This window comes from Wolffia australiana, chromosome 2 (genome assembly GCF_029677425.1).
Source record: "Wolffia australiana isolate 7733 chromosome 2, ASM2967742v1".
In the NCBI taxonomy this organism is placed as follows: domain Eukaryota; kingdom Viridiplantae; phylum Streptophyta; class Magnoliopsida; order Alismatales; family Araceae; genus Wolffia; species Wolffia australiana.
This window is the reverse complement of record NC_135836.1, coordinates 6,854,475-6,873,930: the sequence shown is the minus strand read 5'-3', so window position 1 is coordinate 6,873,930 and position 19,456 is coordinate 6,854,475. Positions and strand designations below refer to the sequence as shown.

Below are 19,456 nucleotides of genomic sequence, written 5' to 3'. Positions count from 1 at the left end.
AGTAATGTGATGAAATTTCAAGATAAATCTAACCTAAATGATGAAGGAGGTGATGAAACAATGGAAGGAAGTCCCACTTACCCAAGGTCCTTACATTGAACCATGACAATGTCACTTTTGAGATGCAGGTAAGCTCTTCTTATGTTGCCTCTGCTCAAACACCAAGGACTATGAGGAAGAACTCATGGATATTTGGGCTCATTCTCTTTCGATTGGTCTTTTGGATCCTCAGATATCAAAATTTGAAATTGGAGAAGTCTTATTTTTTATTTGGTTAAAATATTCTCTCTTCTCATTCTCGGTGACACCTTGTCCTTTCCAAGCTCTTGGTTTATTAATTTCTCCAAGAATTCCTACAATGATTGGCTATGATTTTTCATATCATTCTCAGTATACATTTCAGAAAATAATTTTGTCCCCGTGTAGAGTAAGAAATAACATAAATTGAATAAATAAATATTTTAACATACATGAATATGGCGACGCATCACTCAATGCCAGATCATGTGATTTTGTCTCTCCACCTATGAGGTGATGGCACATCTTGCGCTGTTGTTTTTTTACTTTTAGAGCATTGAGAAAGTATATGTTGACTAGTTTTTCAATGTCAGCACATGTCCTTCCTCATTCCTTCCAATTGCATTTGATGTGATTCATATAGCACATTTTCTCTATTGGTCCATGTTACCTCTTAAAAGAAGAATACATCAGTTAATGATTGACCATTTGTGATTTGAAACGCAATAATGATATCTTTTCCCAATGATTAGCTTGGCTGATTGTTGCTGAAAAATGGGATTGGTCCCCACTAAATCAAATAAAATGGTCAAACATGGAAAGACAGAAAAAACCAGGCCCAATAAGATTACCATGACTAAAATTACCATGGCTAAAATAATTCCCAAAAAAATTCATAAAAATTATGTGTTCCAACTTAGATAACTAAAATTACCATGAACTTAATGTCATAAAATTCTAAAAATATATTGACCAACAAAATTATTTTAATTGTGAACATGTGGTCACAAGAGTCTGTAAAAATACCAAAAATCCACAAAAATACGAATATCACTCTAGAAATAAATTTAATTATTTGAGGCGTGATAGCAAGCTTACATAATCACTTTAATTCTAGCGAACATATAAATTTATCATATTCACCTGATAATTAGCATGTTATACACTAAGACCATGGCCACTAGAGATTCTTTGTCCTGATAAAAGCACTGATGCTAGTATGGGAATCAATAATGGCATAGATATCCATATTCAATATGACTAATATTTGATACTGTTATCAATTGTAGTTAACAATATGAAAAATATATTTATTGATATAACTATATAGACTAAAAGATAATCACACATCTATGTCGAGCAATATATCATTAATACAATTCAGCCAACCATATATATTATTTATTTTTGATATTTATAATGAAATTTAATGATATATGCAATTATGAGAGGATTATGATGGTATTATAATATTTTCATCATTTATCTTTAACCTAGTAGCCTACACATGTCTATTCATAGAGTAAATTCAAAAGGACATCAAATTATCCAAATACAATATCACTATATAATCATATTCATATGATGAGGATGATTGGTCCTGCGACCATTTGTGAAAAGAGACTAAGAAGAGGTGCCAGATGCTCTTCAGGTAAATTCATATCCAAGAAATTGATCTGTATGATCCCTGAATGATTTTATACCCAAGAATCAACTATGTAAATTTATATCACGTTGGTACTATTAGACTTTAGATGGGAGACACCTTATATGATCTCCCAATACATCAATCCTGAATTCGACAACTGATCAAGGTATGAAGCTGATCATGCCCTAGGTGATTCAAGGAGCATTGTGAAAAAGAGGGATTGGATTTACATCATAATTGATGAAACAGATTCCATAAAATTGTTGGTGAAATATTTTATACCCTTAGTAACATGTGGTATAGCTTGGTACCTCAGATGTTGGGAACTCTTCTAATTGATCTGATTAAATCAACATGTTATGTATACAAAATTAATCATAATAGCCAATAAAGAGTTATTAGGCTCATAAGTTATTGACTAGATTGGTACATGGACCTAGAGGTTCATGTGAAAAGTTTTACATGATGTTGGAGGATATACTGAAAGTATAAGGTTTTTATAAAAAAATGTATCAAGTATAAAAGTCCTACTTCAGAAACATCTAATAAAGTTTCATTTTTCCCCCACCCCTTTCCTATCCATGATCCTTGAGGATCCTTCCCTCATGAAGTGAGTGTATTGGTGAGAAGATCCCTTCAAACCTCTGACAGCACTGATCGAGTAGAAGATAAGTTGTTACAATGTGTCAAGGACTCCGCTTGTGCATCTAGAAGCAAGAGAAATTTGCGACTTTTTACACACATTAAAGGAATCAAAAGGTGCTAGATTAAACTGTAATGAGGTTAATTTGGCCATCGAATTGTTTCAGTTGTCTTTATTTATGATATGATTTGATTTGTTTTGTTTTTTCCATTAAAAAAAATCTCAGACTTACAGGTGATGTGCATAAGGCGACACACCAAAAAGGGAAATAATGAGCACAAGCGGCACATTCTGTACATACACTACAAGAGTGCAAGGTATGCCCGTCATATGGACGCATGGTTAGCCGCTGTCCTAGAGGATGGAGAAGCTTCTTTGTATTGGGTAGCAGGGGATGATTTGACAAGTCAAGTGTGAGGACTCGGCTAAGTGAGGCAAGGCACTTAAGAAATATGTGTAAGATGTGCACACATGATGAGTGGAGCATACAGACTAGCTTCCAAAATACTTTTGTAAATAATGAGTTCATATATGAGAAACTGCGTGGCCTGTTTCGTCCAAATCTAATTATCTCAACACAAACATGCGTTCTCCCACATATTTCCTACATCATGCACAACTATGAAAGTGTCAAGGCCAGCGTGCTTTTGTTTAAGGGGTGGCTGAACTTGATGCATGACGAGCCTTGAGCTAGATGGCTACATCCATGCCTATAATGGATGGTGACTTGGGGTATCCACAACAGTCATAATTTTCAAGAGCATACCTCTTGATGAAGCTTGAGAAGAATATTGCTGAATTGGTAGAAACTTGGATCCATAGTGAGAGACCATAATCCCGAAAAATCATACTTTCACCTCTCCATGACTGGCCGCTATATGTAGATCTGTGACTCAATCTATTTAGCCTATCTACTTTATGTTTATTTTATCATTTTTCTTTGAGTTTCAAGGAAGGCAAGGAACATTGGGCGTCAACTATTTTTTTATCAGACTGACCAACCAGTTTATGGATCAACTAATATATGATCAATCGAAATTTTCATTTGACCGAGTGAGAGTGATCCTACATTTGTGATCCATCAAATATTTACAATGATCGTGAGGACCAAACTTGATCGATCATGATAGAAAAGATCTTGAGTGGGTGCAAAAGACACAAGTTCGTGCAATATATTAAGTATATTTTGAAAACATCAACATTTACATCTTTCTGGTCACTCTTCTGACTGTTCGTTCTAACTCCTTTAGGGGATAATTAAAGAAGAGAACCGTCTCTAATGGCCGACCGATGCGCGTGACGATGCCGTCCCATTGGACCTCTCTTGCAGAATCTTCATGCCCATGTACCTACGGCAAAAAATTCAACAACAATCCTTCATCAGCCAAGAAGAAGAAGAATAATAAAGAAGAAGAAGAAGAAGAAGAGTAACAAGAAAAAGAAAAAGAAGAAGAAGAGTAAGAAGAAGAAGAAGAGTAACAAGAAAAATAAAAAGAAGAAGAAGAGTAACAAGAAAAATAAAAAGAAGAAAAAAAGAGTAACAAGAAAAATAAAAAGAAGAAGAAGATTAACAAGAAAAATAAAAAGAAGAAAAAGAGTAACAAGAAGAAGAAGAAGAAGAAGAAGAAGAAGAAGAAGAAGAGTAACAAGAAAAAGAAAAAGAAGAAGAAGAGTAACAAGAAGAAGAAAAAGAAGAAGAAGAAGAAAAAGAAGAAGAAGAGTAAGAAGAAGAAGAAGAAGAAGAAGAAGAAGAAGAAGAAGAGTAACAAGAAAAATAAAAAGAAGAAGAAGAGTAACAAGAAGAAGAAAAAGAAGAAGAAGAGTAAGAAGAAGAAGAGTAAGAAGAAGAAGAAGAAGAAGAAGAAGAAGAAGAAGAGTAACAAGAAAAAGAAAAAGAAGAAGAAGAGTAACAAGAAGAAGAAGAAGAAGAGTAACAAGAAAAAGAAAAAGAAGAATAAGAGTAACAAGAAGGAGAAGAAGAAGAAGAAGAAGAAGAAGAAGAAGAAGAGTAACAAGAAAAAGAAAAAGAAGAAGAAGAAAGAAAGAAACTGACCTCCCGAGCATCATGACAGTGGCCTGAGGATTGGTGCCGGGGGACTGGTTGAAGGTGGAGCCGTCGATAACCCGCAAGTAGTTCACCCCGATAACGCGATAATCCCTATCCACGACCCGCCCGGACACAGCCCCGCCATGATAGTGCCAGATGGTGAGCACCGTGTCCCGGCAGTACTGCTCCAGCGACGTCGACACGTTCTCATGGCGAGCCCGGAGGTTCATCGGAATGCTCGCCGTCATGTTCAGCAGCGCCCCCATGTTAAGATACGAGTATCGGAACCGAGAGAAGGCGCGCGACCGGATAACGCGCTCGATCGTCCTTAGGCCCCGCACGCAGCGGCGGAGATCTTCCGGGTGGTCGAAGTAGTTGAAAGCCACGGCGGGGTTGTCTTCTGGGTCGAGGCTGCGGAGCTTCATCGAACCGGTGGACTGCGGACCCATGATCTTTTCAAGGAGAAAGCCGCCGCGGAAGGAGCCGCCGTCTACGGCGAAGTTGGCGCCGCTGGCGGCTTCTATGTAGCTGCCGAAGTTGGTGATACCGACGACTTGGATGAGAGAGACTTCGACGGGGACGGGAGAAGGGACGTAGATGGCGTTCATGGGGTTGTCGGCCATGGCCGAGCCGACCCAGGGCTGGTCCAGGACGGGCTCGATGTTCATCTCGTGGAGGTGGGCCGCCGGGCCGATGCCGCTCAGCATGAGAAGTTGCGGGGAGCCGATCGCGCCTGCGGAGAGGATGACGTCGCCGCGCCGCCCGGGCTTGAGGTAGGCCCATTTTGACGTTCCTGTGGCGTCGCGGAACTCTACGCCGGTGGCCGACGGGGGGCCTCCATCTGCGTCGAAGTGCCGAGGTTCTTTTTCAGGTTTTAAGTAGAAGAAGAAGAAGAGAAGGATTTAGAGAGAGAGAGAGAGAGAGAGAGAGAGAGAGAGAGAGAGAGAGAGAGAGAGAGAGAGAGAGAGAGAGAGAGAGAGAGAGAGAGAGAGAGAGAGAGAGAGAGAGAGAGAGAGAGAGAGAGAGAGAGAGAGAGAGAGAGATTGGAGGGAAAGAAGCGTTTTTTTTGGAAAGAAGAGTGATATGGAAGCGATCAGAATTTTAGAGGGCCCTCCGTCTGCATGGTAGGGCCGAGGTTCGTTTTCAGAGTTTTAGAAGAAGAAGAAGAAGAAGAAGAAGAAGATGATGATGAAGATGAAGATGAAGATAAAGATAGAGAGAGATGGAGAGATAGATAGATAGAGAGAGAGAGAGAGAGAGAGAGAGAGAGAGAGAGAGAGAGAGAGAGAGAGAGAGAGAGAGAGAGAGAGAGAGAGAGAGAGAGAGAGCGAGAGAGAGAGAGAGAGAGAGAGAGAAGCTGTCTAGGGTTTAGAGAGAAAGAAGAGTGATATGAAAGAGATAATAATTTTAGAGGGCCCTCCGTCTGCATGCCAGCGCCATGGTTGGTTTTCAGGTTTTTGGAAGAAAAAGAAGAAAAGAGGGACTTAGAGAGAAAGACGGAAGAGAAGCTTTTTTAGAGTTTAGTGGAAAAGAAAATGAATTTTAGAAGAGGGAAAAGAAGATGAGATATATAGGAAAGAAGGAGAGTGTCGCCAAAAGAAACAGAGAGCGAGGGTTTTGTAGATTTCACAGAGATATTAAAGAAGAATGAGAAAGTTTCGGAGAAGAATAAAAAATGGGAGGAGTATTAGAAAGAAAAAAGAAATAGTTAATGAAAAAAGAGGAGAGCGTTTTGGGAAGTGAGAGAAATTGTGAGAGAAAAGAAGCGAGCTTCCGAGTAAAAGGAAGAGTAAGTTACGATGGAAAAAAGCCCGCCTTAGACAGAGAAAATGAATTTTGAGAGAGAAATAAGAGAGTACTAGATCTAGAAAAGAGAAGAGAATCGTGTTTTAGACCAGAAAAAAGGATGGAGTTTCAGATACAACAAAGAGATGGGAAAAAATGAAGGAACTTCTAATAGAAAGAAAAAAAGAAAAACTGCTGCTTATACACGCAAAAAAGGAGTTCTAGACGGGAAAAAAAAGGGAAAAAATGCGGTTCAGACAAGGCTAAAAACGAGTGAAATCCAAACAGAAAACAAAACCCAGGAGTTTAAAGACACACCGTAGGCGTCGAAGATGACGTTCTTAACGGTGGCAGAAAGGAAAACGGAGAGCATTCCAGGATCAGCGTGGGAGAGAAGATCAGCAGCGGTGTGACGCCGGCCCTGCGCGTCAAATATCGACCCTCCGAGCTTCGTCCCGGGCACATGATCAAATGTAAACCCATTAAACGGCGTAACCCCGGCTTCCAAAAGCCCATCAAGAACAGCCCTCTGCCACTGCCTCATCTCCGGCCGGTGCGCCACCACTCGCTCGACCCAAGCGTACGACTCGTTAACCAGCGCGCCGTCCCAGCCAGCGGCGCGCACGAACTCCGGCGCGGCGCGGGTGTAGAACCCGGCGTTGAGGCAGCTCCCGCCGCCGAGCACGCGCGCGCGCGCGTTGATCACGCCTTCTTCGGAGACGAAGCGCTGAGACGGAGACTCCGGAGAGAGGTCGGAGAGCGTGTCGGCGAAGTGAACGAGGTTGGAGATGTTGCTGTTGCCGTAAGGCGAGCCGCCTCGTTCGAGGAGGAGCACTCGGAAGGATTGCGAGAGAGTGGCTGCGAGGGGGCAGCCCGCCGTGCCTCCGCCCACGATTATGTAGTCGAAGTAGTCCATTTCCGGCGCGTCCGTCGCGTTCATCACGAACGATGAGTATGGAGCTGGGTTGCGCCGCGACGATCAGTGCATAGAATTGAATTCATAGGTAGATTTACGCAAAGATCCATGAAGACTTCGGTTTTTTGTTTTGTCGTAATACATGCAGGAATAGAGACGGCAGGATAGTTCTTATGAAGATAGATCTCTGAATCGGATAATTTGTAATGCAAGGAAAGATGGGTAATTCTTATAAAGATAAATCTCTGAATTAGATATCTTGATATACAAGGAAAGATGGATAGTTCTTAGATCAGCGAATATATTCTTCAGTTCTTATAGCGGTAAATATAAGATCTATCGATAATCAGACTGAATCAGATAATTTGATAGTTTGCAAGGAAAGATGGGTAGTTCTTATCGAGATAGATCTCTGAATTAGATAACTTGATACAAGGAAAGATGGATAGTTCTTTGATCAGCGAATATATTCGTCAGTTTTTATAGCGGTAAATATAAGATCTATCGATAATCAGGCTGAATCAGATAATTTGATGGTTTGCAAGGAAAGATGGGTAATTCTTATAAAGATAGATCTCTGAATTAGATATCTTGAAATACAAGGAAAGATGGATAGTTCTTAGATCAGGGAATATATTCGTCAGTTCTTATAGCGGTAAATATAAGATCTATCGATAATCAGACTGACAGGTAGATAGATATGAAGATCTATAGATAGACAGCCCGACGATTAGTGCATGAACGCTTGTTGCGTGTGTGCGGATTGATACGTATTATTACGCAATGATCTATGAAGACTTGGGTTTAATGCTGTCATAATACGTGCATGGTTGCGCCGCGACGGTCAGTGCATAGATTGAATTGATAGGTAGATTTACGCAAAGATCCATAAAGACTTGGGTTGTTTTGGGTAGAATGACTGATATAGACATAGATTGATGTATGGATCATGAATTGAGACAGCAGGATAGTTCTTATAAAGATAGAGCTTTGAATCGGATAACTTGATATACAAGGAAAGATGGGTAGTTCTCATTAAGATGGATCTATGAATTAGATATCTCGATATACAAAGAAAGATGAATAGTTCTTATATCAGTAAAAATAAGAAATACCGATACACAGACAGACAGGTAAATAGATAAAGATCTATGGATATCTAGGTCGATGATCCGTGAAGAAAGTTTCATGAATATGTAGATTGTAGATAGATTATTGGATAGATCCATAAAGATGTATATTATGTGTTGTGACATATGTACATACTAAGGCAGATAGATGCATAGGAACATACACTGACAGAAAGACATAGATTTAGGGATAGATTGATGGGTGGATGTATAAACTGAGACAGCTGGATATTGATGAATATACATATATCGACAGATTCGTAAGATAAGTTGTCTTGAAATATGTTTGCATGTAAGGATAATTGGATAAATAGTTCTTATGAATCATAGAGTTATCTACGATGAGAGGTATATGGACAAATTTGAAAGATAAGACTGTTGTTAAAAATAAATAAATATAAACAAAGGTAGAACGGCAGATCTATATGATAAGAAGTATATCTTGATATATCTACACATGAAAATATAGGCAGTTCATATACATATACATATATATATATATATGAGATCTGGGCTTATGCATACATGGAAATATATTTAGTTCTTATATAATGATGAGAAATAAAAAGGCAGATGCATAATATAAGTCAGATATCTTGATAGATGATTACATGGAAATATAGATACCTCCTATGAATCATCATATAGCAATAATGAGAGGTAGATAGATAGAGAGACAGACATGTATATATATACAAGGACAGAGAGACAGACAGACAGGTAGATAGATACATGGATTTGTAGATAAATATGTAGATAAAAAGATCAAGAGAGAGGAGAGGGAGAGACAAGCACAAAGACGGAGATATATAATTATTTAGATCGTTAGGGAGGGAGACAGAGGGAGAGATAGATAGTTCCCAGTACCTTGATCTGCTAAGCAAAGACCTCGGAGGATCGAAAGGAACCCCACCATGGCCAGCACAGTGAGTCTTCCAGGGAGCAATCCCATCTCTCTCTCACCCATCCTCTCTCTTCCTCTCTTAAGCTTGGCCCTGCCTTCTCTCCTCTACTTCTGCAATAAGAAGAAGACACTGGGAAGGGTCGATGAGTTGCCGAGGGAGCCAATGAAGCTTTTTATAAGAGAAGGCAGAGCTCTTCAACAACCGGCGTGCAAAGAAGTCCTCCGCGTCGTCGCTATCGTTGCCCATTATTTTAGAGATTTCCTGGGAGGGAAAGAAGAGGCTATGGGAGATGATCTTTGCGCGCTCTTCGGCGCCAAGATACTGAGGAAGGCTGGAGAGAAGGTGCAGGTATTTACTATCGCACCAAAAACTGCTTGGAGGGAGAAGAAAAGGCAAAGAAATCTGGGCAAGTTTTGTCTCGCTTGGCATGGGCTTGCTGCCACCCTGTTGGGTTACTTGCCACTTTCTTTGCATTTCTTGCTGCAGTGAGAGGAAATTATGGGCGCAGATGCCCCCCCACATGAAGAAAGATATGGGGCGAAAGAGAGAGAAGGAGAGAGAGAGAGAGAGAGAGAGAGAGAGAGAGAGAGAGATAGAGAACGAGGGAAAGATAAATAAAGCGAGCGAGGAAAGAGAGATAATAAAGAGAAAGTGAGAAGAGAGATTGAAAGATGGAGAGATCAATAAAGAGAAAGAGAGATAGAAAGAGAGAGAGAGAGATGAATAAAGAGAGAGATATAGGTAGAAAGAGAGATAAATAAAGCAAAGGAGAGACAAATAAAGCGCAAGAGAGATAAATTAGGAAAGAGAGATCGAGATAGAAAAGAGAGATAGAGAGATGAATAAAGCGCGCGAGAGATAAATAAAGAGAAATAGAGATAAAAAAGAGAGATAGATAAAGCGAGAGAGAGAGATAGAAAAGAAAGATAGATAGAGAGCGAGATAAACAAAGCTAGAGATAGATAGAAAAGAGAGGTAGATAGAGAGTGAGATAAATTAAGTGTGTGTGAGAGAGAGATAGAGATAGATAGAGACCGAGGTAAAAAAGCGAGAGAAAGATAGAGATGGAAAAGAGAGGTTGAAAGAGCGAGCTAAATAAAACTAGAATGGGATAGAGATAGAAAAGAGAAATAGATAGAGAGTGAGATAAATAAAACTAGAGAGAGAGACAAATACAAAAGAGAGATAGAGAGAGACAAATACAAAAGAGAGATAGAGATAGATAAATAAAGAGAGATAGAGATAGAGATAAATAAAGCGAGATAGAGATAGAGAGAGATAAATAAAGAGAGACAGAGATAGAGATAAATAAAGCGAGATAGAGATAGAGAGAGATAAATAAAGAGAGACAGAGATAGAGATAAATAAACCGAGATAGAGATAGAGAGAGATAAATAAAGAGAGACAGAGATAGAGATAAATAAACCGAGATAGAGATAGAGGGAGATAAATGAAGAGAGATTGAGATAGAGAGAGATAAATAAAGAGAGATAGAAAAGAATATAAAGAAAGAGCGATAAACACAGAGAGAAATAGAGAGATTAATTAAGAGAGAGAGCGGGAGAGAAAGAGTGTGAGACAGCGAGGGAGAGAGAGATGGGGTGAAGGAAAGGAGGGAGGGGATAGAGAGAGAGTGAGAGAGAGCCATAGAGAAGATGGTGACCTCTCTCTCTATCCCCCTCCCTCACCATCGGTCGAGCTGTACTGCAGGAAGGATTTACTGATGGTGACAAGGTCACCCGCTTGTGTCGTTAATTTCATTCTCTCTCTCTCTCTCGCTTTCTCTTTCTCTCTCACTCTCTCACTTCCTGTCACTTTCTCTTTCTTTCTCTTTCTCTCTCACTCTCTCAGTTTCTCTTTCTTTCTCTTTCTCTCTCACTCTCTCAGTTTCTCTTTCTTTCTCTTTCTCTCTCACTCTCTCTCTCACTGACTCACTCTCTCTTTCTTTCTCTTTCTCTCTCACTCTCTCACTTTCTCTTTCTCTTTCTCTCTTTTTCTCTCTCTCTCTCTCTCCCTCTCTCTCTCTCTCTCTTCATGACAATATAATCATTAAGCTTAACCATTGTTTTTACTCGCCCACACATCAAAATCACAAATTAACACATGGGTTCGCCCTTGATCTTAGTTTCTCTCTCTAAGCTAGCTTCCACAGTCCTCTTGGCTCCTGATCGCCATCTTTCTCTTTCTAGATGAAGACATGCTTCTTGGCTTCCAACGCCGTCCCCCAACAACATGAAATCACACGCAAAGAACGGCCATCTTTTATGAAGAGAGTAGTTGGGCCAGGCCGGCTATGATATTTATCCGGCCCACCAACCCAACAGACTAGAATTGAACAATAATGGGCCCAGCCCAGCCCATAATAATGACGTCAGCAAACACCCGGTCAACAGCCAAAGTCAATGCCAATAAGATGAACCTCTCCCCTAGGAAAGGGCCCCTGAAGAGGCTCCACGTGGACGTGGCTCTCGCCGATGATGACGTGGCACGGGACGACGGCGGCGGCACCGTTGAGCACGACGCTGCAGCCCTGGTAGAGCCCCTGCTTCGGCTCCTGGTTCAGAGCGCACGAGCGGGGAATTGATAACTTGTAACCGTCGGCCGCCAAGTCCTCCGGGGCTCTCAGCACGAGCCGGTGGGCCCGGCCCAGCAGCTCCGCCACGTATTTCACGTCGCCGGCCGCCAATGCCTGCCTGACACGTGTCGAGGATACCGGCTCCATTGCGGTGGCGCTGGATTTGCTGTCGAGGACGGAGCTCAGGATGTGGGCTTCGAGCCCAAACTCGTCGCAGAGCCGCACTAGCTCGGCGGCGTCGCCGGATGCCCGGTACCCAAACCGGTAGTTTTCTCCTGGAATGTGTAAGAATTGATGTTTAATCCCATAACAAGATGTCAAGAGCAACTTGAAATGTGATCAAGAGCAATTATGATGGAATCAATTAAGATTTTTAATGATGTACGGGTAGAATACAGGGTTAGACAAAATTAATTTGACCTTGAGAAAAGATAAGAGGATGGAATTAGCATCGTCACTGACATCGTTAAATTTTATTATTGTTATCATCATCCATGGGTCACTTGAACAAATGGAGGTGATGATGATGAATTCAACAGATGAATGATGAGGAGAATGACAACAATTACGATGGTTGTAGAATACCTGATTATGACGACCATGACAACACCCTTGTTAAATACTATATCTTAGTGCGGAAATCAATGCATGGCTATGACAATGACAATGATGAGAATTTATTATCAACAAACGTTTCATCATGACCAGATGGATGATAGTGACAATGATGATGATCTGGGGAACAGGACGGCAATAACAATTCATCATCATCTTCATTGTCTACCTAAAATAAAAAATACTTTTGAAGAGGCTGACCTAGCGATTTAAATTAGCAGAAACCATCTTAGACAAACAGCGTTGTCGACAGCGTCATCACCTTTCTTATCATCCATCATCATCCTCGTTAAAAATTGAATCAGAAATCTTTCTAAAATGGGTAGGCCTAAGTTAGACGACAGCACCATAGACAAAAGTGCGAACACAGTATCTTTTCAAAACAATATTGAAAAGAGACAATTCAATATAACTTGTCATGTTTCTGGAAGGTTTGACCTGGGAAGAGTTGTGACAAAGAGAGTGCCTTAAGGTTAGAAAAAACCATTAAGACAAGAGTAAGTGAGACAGCAAGACATTGTCTAGAGACGAGTAGGTGAAACAACACCAGAACCAGACAGATTTCCTAAAAGAATGAGGTAAGGAAAGAGTACATGCGAAGGAGTGACCAATGAGGAAATGGAAGACAAAATATGGAGACAAGAAAAAGACAATAGGGTTACCTGCAACAACACCACTTATTCTGAGATCCTTGGAAAGCCTTTCCACGAACTGACGTGGGGAGAGATGGCGAACCTTGGAGAATTCCACGTGGAACTCGAGCGGGACAACATCACCACAGAGCGGAGCCCACGACGAGAGCACCCGCTTCCTGTCGCATTTTGCAACAATGGGAGCCCTAACATGGAACCAAAATTTTGTTTTAATAATTAAAAAACGAAGCCAATTAGCATGAAAAATGTTTATGTTAATAAATTTTAAGGGCACTGCACAGAATTTGAAACAAAGTAAAATTTAAAATTCAAATATAATTTTCTTCAGGGGTTGGCAACTACCTGTCCTTCCAACCAAGAATTTCAGCCATGCCCACAAAGGAAAGAAGGAAAGGAGAGCCAGCTTTTGACGCCTGTATGGCAAGTTGGCGGTGCCCACGGTGGAGAGCATCAAACTTACCCAAAGCGACAATACCTCCTACAACAGAGGACCACGATAATTAGATTGTGACCGCAAAGGCAAAGAATTTGGCAGAGAATTCATTTTAGGCTAAGATATGACAGGAAGTAAGAAAGAGAACTGGCGTTTGAAGAAAAAAAAGTAAACTGACAGAAAAAAAGCACAATGCCGTCTCTGACTAGCACAACAAGGTCAATTATTTAACTTTAAATAATGGAAAACGAAATAATTGATTCAATATGCTCTCGATGAACTGAAAAAACATTATTAGAATGATATTTGCCAAAGTTTGATATACCAGTTACACATTCCTGGTCTGGACCACAGTCAACAAGCAATTTATCATTCCCTGACTCCATCTCATTAATGTCCAACCCTGAAGGTGCAGATGATTTTGAAAGGTCTGTAGAGAAGTGCATACTCCTCAATGAGGATTGTGAGAGGCAGTGTGCCCTGTACAACCAGATCCGACAAATACGATTACTAAGAAATTGTGAAACTCGTAATAAATTTGTATAAATTGAGAATAAAATTTAGAATATTTCTGGAGCAACATAAGTGTGAGACATTGAAACGTAATGATGAAAATAATAAACACGGAGAACTATAAAAAGATAACTATTAATGATTATCTTCAGATTTATTTCATGTTTTATGATTAAAATCAGCACAAATTCACGCAAGTTTTCTTGAAGAATGTTGGATAACCACATACCCTAATATAATGGTAAATCTTACTTCACCAGAGCATTTTTTTCCGTTCGTTGTCAGTAAGTTAACAATGTCATATACTGATAACAGATTTTGTTAGGTCTCGATTCCTTTAATTTTTTCCTGTCTTATCATAGAAATCCTCTCCAAATTACAAACGGTTCCTTATCAAGTACAGCAAAATAGTCAAATAAAAAATCGGTGGTCCCTTATCATGTGTAGGAAAATAGGATCGGAACCAGTTCTTGTTTAAGAGAACTTATAGAAAAAGTAAGCTAAGTGCTAGTTAGACTAACCGGTAGTGTAAGCAGTCACGTGCCATAACCTCCCGACAAGAGCACAATCTCTGCACAATTGAACCCAACAAGTATCTTTCCTGAGATGATAAAAAGAATTTAAAAACTATGGAATTTGGACAATAAGAAAACGGTATACCATAATGTCGAAGATCAAAATCCTGCCTAAAAGTAAAGAAGAAGAGTAACACCCTAGATATCAGTCATAGCTTTTAACACAGCGGTAAGCCCTCAAATTCCAACATGCTTAATTCCCAAAGACGAGAAACTAAGTTTCAGTTTAAGATAATTGGAGAAATAATAGAGAGGAGTTAATAATAGTCAGGAAATTCGCATCCATAAGTTTTCAGAATGGAAATCAAACCGACATGAAAATTTCTAGGTTGTAATCATTTATCAGAAACCTAATTTTAAGTTCAAAATGGTATAATATTAATCAGTGAAGGATACGACACCGCAACTAAGATTACACTTCTCAGATATTTCCCCCGACACGAAATTAGACAAGTATGAGTATCATACTTTTTCCGTGTCGGAGGCTACTTGCAAATCCCGTTCATTAAAGACAATAAATGATTGTTCCAACGTCAGAATACATTAATATTTCTAACTTTTCGGGGAAAAAATCAAATGGGCATGAAAAATTCCAAGTTAAACCATTTATCATAAACCTCAGTTTCAGTGAATCCGAGAAATGTTCACGGGAAGATAATAAAGGCCAGTCAAGGAAGGAGAAACCACCGAAACTAACATTAAAAAAATATGAAAATGGACATATGCGAACAACTCCAGGAAAAAAGACAGTAAGAGGAGGGAAAGACTACGGGAGACGGGAAGAACGCACGCTCCGTCGAGTGCTGGCCACCAGAAAACCCCCATTTGGCCGCAGAAACCTCGCATCTGAACCCTTTCCTGCAATTAATCAATCACTCGTCGATCAAAGTTCCAGAACGACCAAGAAACGATAATTAAACGGTCTGAGATATATATATACCTCATGCCGATGGAAGATCCGAGCTTCATGGATGCGACGGCAGTCGCGGTAGAGACAGAATTCGGAGAAAATGGAGATGGAGCGCTCTTGCTTAGCGGAGGCGCCATGGAAGCGCGCTGAAGCGAGCAGACCAAGGAAAGGTAGAGTCTAACGAGCCCCTTTTTAATCTCAGCCCTCCACGTCACCTTCTATCGCGATCCAACGGTCAGGCATTTCCCACGTCGATTTTCATCATCATCATAAGTAAACTTCGACCTTACCTTTAGTAGTAGGCAGGATAAAAATATCTTACTTTTATTTTTGTCTACTCTCAAATTTGTACCCAGCACTGGGCTTGTTGAACTGATGACTGCCCGTCATCCGTCATCGTCTGGAGCAATTGACGAATGACTGAACGGAACGATTTCCACCATTCCTGTCATCGGTCGCCCATCATGGTCTGGAGCGATTGATGCATAACTAAACAGAATGATTTCCGTCGTTTTCGTCATCCGTCATCCGTCAAAAAATATATTTACTCTATTTTGTTCTGCCCTCATATTTTTACTCAGCTCTAAACTTGTTGGAACTGATGATGGAGGATGACTAATGATGATTTGGATGATGGAACTGTGGATACAAGAAACAAAAATTGAAAGTGAAGACCATTGTAGACAGAGACGATGAGCATGTTTGTCGTCTTTGACGAGGAGGAGAAAAATCGTAGGCAAGGACGAGGACCATCCTGGAAGAGGAAGAAAACTTCTGCGAATGGGAAAGACTATCTTTGTGAATGGGGACGAGGACTTTCATTATTCTAGTAGGCAGGACAAACTTTTTTTTATTCTATATTTATCCGCCCTCATAATTGCACTCAGCCATTCTTAAAATGATTTTTTATTATTTTGAAATTTCCAATAGTTAGATTAACTTTAACGTAACTATAAGGAGCCATAATTGTACCTTTGATCCGTGTTATTTAGGCTACAATGCGTGATGTGTTAGAAGATAGTTTCTGGACTAAAGATGTGGCGGCCGTGTTGTAGGATTGGATGTCGGATGATGAGACATCATTAGTTTCATCCCAACCCATTATCATACATCCGTACGAATCCGCAGACAAATGACTGATAATATTATGTCATTTCCATCATTAGTCATCAGTCATATGGGCAAGTCGATGGATGGCTGATGACACACATTTTTAGTAGCCTAATCTGACCATATTTACATGTTAATTTGCATTAAATTTATCAAGCTTAAATGATTAAATTTATTGTAAAAATGGTATTTTGAATTTTATGCATTTTTAGGCATTCTAAGGGATTTTACTGACAAAAAAATAAAATTTTGAGTCAAAATATGATTTTTCCTGAATTTGTCAACATTATATTCATAAAGGTACGAATTTTTCTTGGGCTTAGATTTAATTTAATATGAATTTTGGATTATTTTTTAACCCCTTTTATTTCTGTGATGCCACATCTCACCATTCAATTCCTGGAACAACATCCAGCTTGCAATTAGGACTAATGATTGGTGACAGCCAATCATTACCCTTCATTAATGATTGGCATCAGCCAATCATTGATCTAAGACCATTATGGCATCTCAATTAGTGATGCCCTAATGTCATTTATGACTAATGCTTTCTCTCTTAATTTTCTTGTAGTAGTGTGACATGGCCCAATAAAAAAATGAGCTTTTTGCAATGAATGTTATGTGGAGACCAAGGTTCAAACATTCAGAAAAAATAATTTTTAAAACAGTTTGACTGGTCAAAAGTTGCAGCGCACAAGTACACATGGTGCATATGTGTCATCCTATCAATGGCTTTTAAAGGGGAGGCATTGACATGCCGCCATGTCAGGAGTGACATAATTATTAAATAGTATATTTTAATATTAAATTGTTGTCTATTAATTTGTCTTTTTTCCAGAGGTGACAGGTGGCGCAACCAGAGACGTAGATCACAGATGACGAGGAAAAGTCTGAGCCAATCATTGCATTAATTGTCATGACGAGACAAAACCCTAACAAAACAGCATGATGTTGCTGATGAGTAGAGAGAAAGCTTTTGAGTAAATCAATGGCTAGAAGTTGTCCAACTTCCAAGCTTGATATCTAACAATCCAAAACTCTGATTGAGCTGAAATTTTTAGAGTTTTATGTCCTCTATACATCCATACAGCTGGATCTATAAGTTGAGCTCTTGATATTTGTAAAATTATATTTGAGCTCACTTCCTTGCAGAGAGGCAGATTGAAAGATGGCGAAGTTTTGAAGGTCCATCAAGGTTTTTCTTGGTGTCTTTGGTGCTTGGAGAGGGTCAACATAGAAGTGGGGAGACTAATCTGCATCAGGAAGATGCCTTGATCCCACAGGAACATAGGGATCTAAGGTTAGCCTCTTGCCTCCCGCTAATTATTCTTCACCACATTTAGGTAAATCATCCATCCTCATCCATCATCATCTACAATCCACCTCACGTGTCACCTACGCCATCAGAAACTCGTAACGTGTTTCCCGCTCTACTCGTCTAAGAAAACCTGAAGCTCTATCTACTCCTATTTCAATCCTCACTCTACTTTTCACTGCCTCCATCACCACACCATCATCTTCATCCCATCTTTCTTTTTCAGCCTGCTATATTATATAAAACCCTAATTAGTAAAACCTAAACTATTAAACCCAAAATTATCTACCTCTTATCATTAATTCTAACCTCGTCTCACAGCCTCCATTCACATCTTCCTTCACCCTAAGCTCTAGTTCTACTCGCTTGATAAGGATTCATTACTAGTATGATACTCGTTCCATCTTATTAAATGACTACTACCCCTATTGTGACTAACATCTTTGCCCATTCACTACCTCTTACACTATACATAAACCCTTCTCACCTTCTAGAATTCACCCTTCGAAAAAGCTATTTACCTAAGATCTGTTCCCTATGGAGACGACCCTTGATCATCGCTATCTAGATAAATTATTAAATGAGTAAAGGTTTATAAATATTATTGATTAAACTCAAATTCACAATGACATAAATTTCACCCTAATTTTGAGCTATCAATTGACGCCGTTGCCAGAAACAGTTGTCATTTGGGATTTTTACTTTGTTGTTTGGTAATTATCTTTTGTTAAATTAACCTCTATCTTGATTGAGTCAGCGCATTAAATTCCATTTATATCCACAAGAAGGTACATTTTAATTTTCTAGTCATGTTATTTATCTTTATAGATCACTTAGAATTTTGATAAATTCTAAGTTAAATGACCGATAGAAACACAAATATACACTATAAATTAGGAAATGAAATTGAATGGGGGGGAACCTCTAATGATACAGATATTAATGATGATGTTAAGGATTATGTGATAAATGAGAATGTAAGACTAATAAATAGAAGACAAAGATTAAATGAATATTCCAAGCCTCTAGGGTATGAACAACTAATCAAAATTAACGGTTTGTTTGCTGAAGGGTCAAATTTTAAGATAGATCATCATATGATTCAATCTCTTCCCATGTTTCACGGTTTATCCCAAGAGGAACCTTATAAACATTTAAAAGAATTCCCTCTCATTTGTCAAAATTTTCATTTTGCGCAACGTCAGTAATGTGCAATTAAAATGAGATTATTTCCATTCAGCCTTCATGATAAAGCTCAGTAGTTGGTTTACTTATTTATCTGTGAGTTTAAATAGTTGGAAATAAAGGGATATTGCATTCTTGAAAAAATATTATTCCATTGAAAAACTAATACATATAGGAGAACCATATGAATCCTTCATAGATGCATGCGCGAAATTAAGGGGATTAACACGAAAATGTCCACATCATGGCATAGAATAATGGGAGATTTTCCAAACATTTTATGCAAGGTTAAGAGACCAAGATCGTAAGACGATCACTGTGGCTAATGGAGTTACGTTTATGCGTAAATATCTAGATGAATCCATCGAGATTCTAGAAACCCTTGCAGAGAACGATGCCTACTATGCCACTCTCAACTAACATGGAAGAAACACAAATGCTAGAAGAGGTGGAATGATCAAGGTAAGTGTTAGCGGAACC

General features: G+C 39.4%; 2 protein-coding genes across 4 annotated transcripts; both read right to left on the bottom strand.

Moving 5' to 3' along the window:
- Positions 1-3,452: 3,452 nt before the first annotated feature.
- Positions 3,453-9,247, bottom strand: LOC144716649 (protein HOTHEAD-like). The gene is made up of 4 exons (XM_078591839.1): positions 9,055-9,247; positions 6,460-7,101; positions 4,363-5,197; positions 3,453-3,658 (listed from the first exon to the last, which is right to left on the bottom strand). Exons 1-4 carry the CDS (start codon positions 9,152-9,154, stop codon positions 3,586-3,588), a joined length of 1,650 nt encoding a protein of 549 aa, XP_078447965.1. The 5' UTR covers positions 9,155-9,247; the 3' UTR covers positions 3,453-3,585.
- A 2,083-nt stretch (positions 9,248-11,330) lies between these two features.
- Positions 11,331-15,550, bottom strand: LOC144716648 (FAD synthetase, chloroplastic-like). Of its 3 annotated transcripts, none has more exons than XM_078591836.1 (7): positions 15,397-15,550; positions 15,227-15,314; positions 14,403-14,482; positions 13,694-13,848; positions 13,278-13,413; positions 12,945-13,120; positions 11,331-11,942 (listed from the first exon to the last, which is right to left on the bottom strand). In XM_078591836.1, exons 1-7 carry the CDS (start codon positions 15,501-15,503, stop codon positions 11,479-11,481), a joined length of 1,206 nt encoding a protein of 401 aa, XP_078447962.1. In that variant the 5' UTR covers positions 15,504-15,550; the 3' UTR covers positions 11,331-11,478. The 3 variants fall into 3 exon arrangements, with proteins under 3 accessions (XP_078447962.1, XP_078447963.1, XP_078447964.1); XM_078591837.1 differs by having other exon boundaries at positions 14,403-14,452; XM_078591838.1 differs by lacking the exon at positions 15,397-15,550 and having other exon boundaries at positions 14,403-14,452; positions 15,247-15,313.
- Between the last annotated feature and the right edge of the window lie 3,906 nt (positions 15,551-19,456).

What these genes read in the sequence shown, in the direction of transcription:
- LOC144716649 (XM_078591839.1), bottom strand. Translation starts at nt 9,154, where the DNA reads ATGGGTGAGAGAGAGATGGGATTGCTCCCTGGAAGACTCACTGTGCTG. An exon ending in CGTCATCTTCGACGCCTACG is followed by an intron (nt 5,198 to 6,459) that starts GTGTGTCTTTAA and finishes ACTTCGACGCAG; the next exon opens with ATGGAGGCCCCCCGTCGGCC. An exon ending in ACTGTCATGATGCTCGGGAG is followed by an intron (nt 3,659 to 4,362) that starts GTCAGTTTCTTT and finishes TTTTTGCCGTAG; the next exon opens with GTACATGGGCATGAAGATTC.
- LOC144716648 (XM_078591836.1), bottom strand. Translation starts at nt 15,503, where the DNA reads ATGGCGCCTCCGCTAAGCAAGAGCGCTCCATCTCCATTTTCTCCGAAT. An exon ending in ATTCTTGGTTGGAAGGACAG is followed by an intron (nt 13,121 to 13,277) that starts GTAGTTGCCAAC and finishes GTTCCATGTTAG; the next exon opens with GGCTCCCATTGTTGCAAAAT. An exon ending in AATAAGTGGTGTTGTTGCAG is followed by an intron (nt 11,943 to 12,944) that starts GTAACCCTATTG and finishes TACACATTCCAG; the next exon opens with GAGAAAACTACCGGTTTGGG.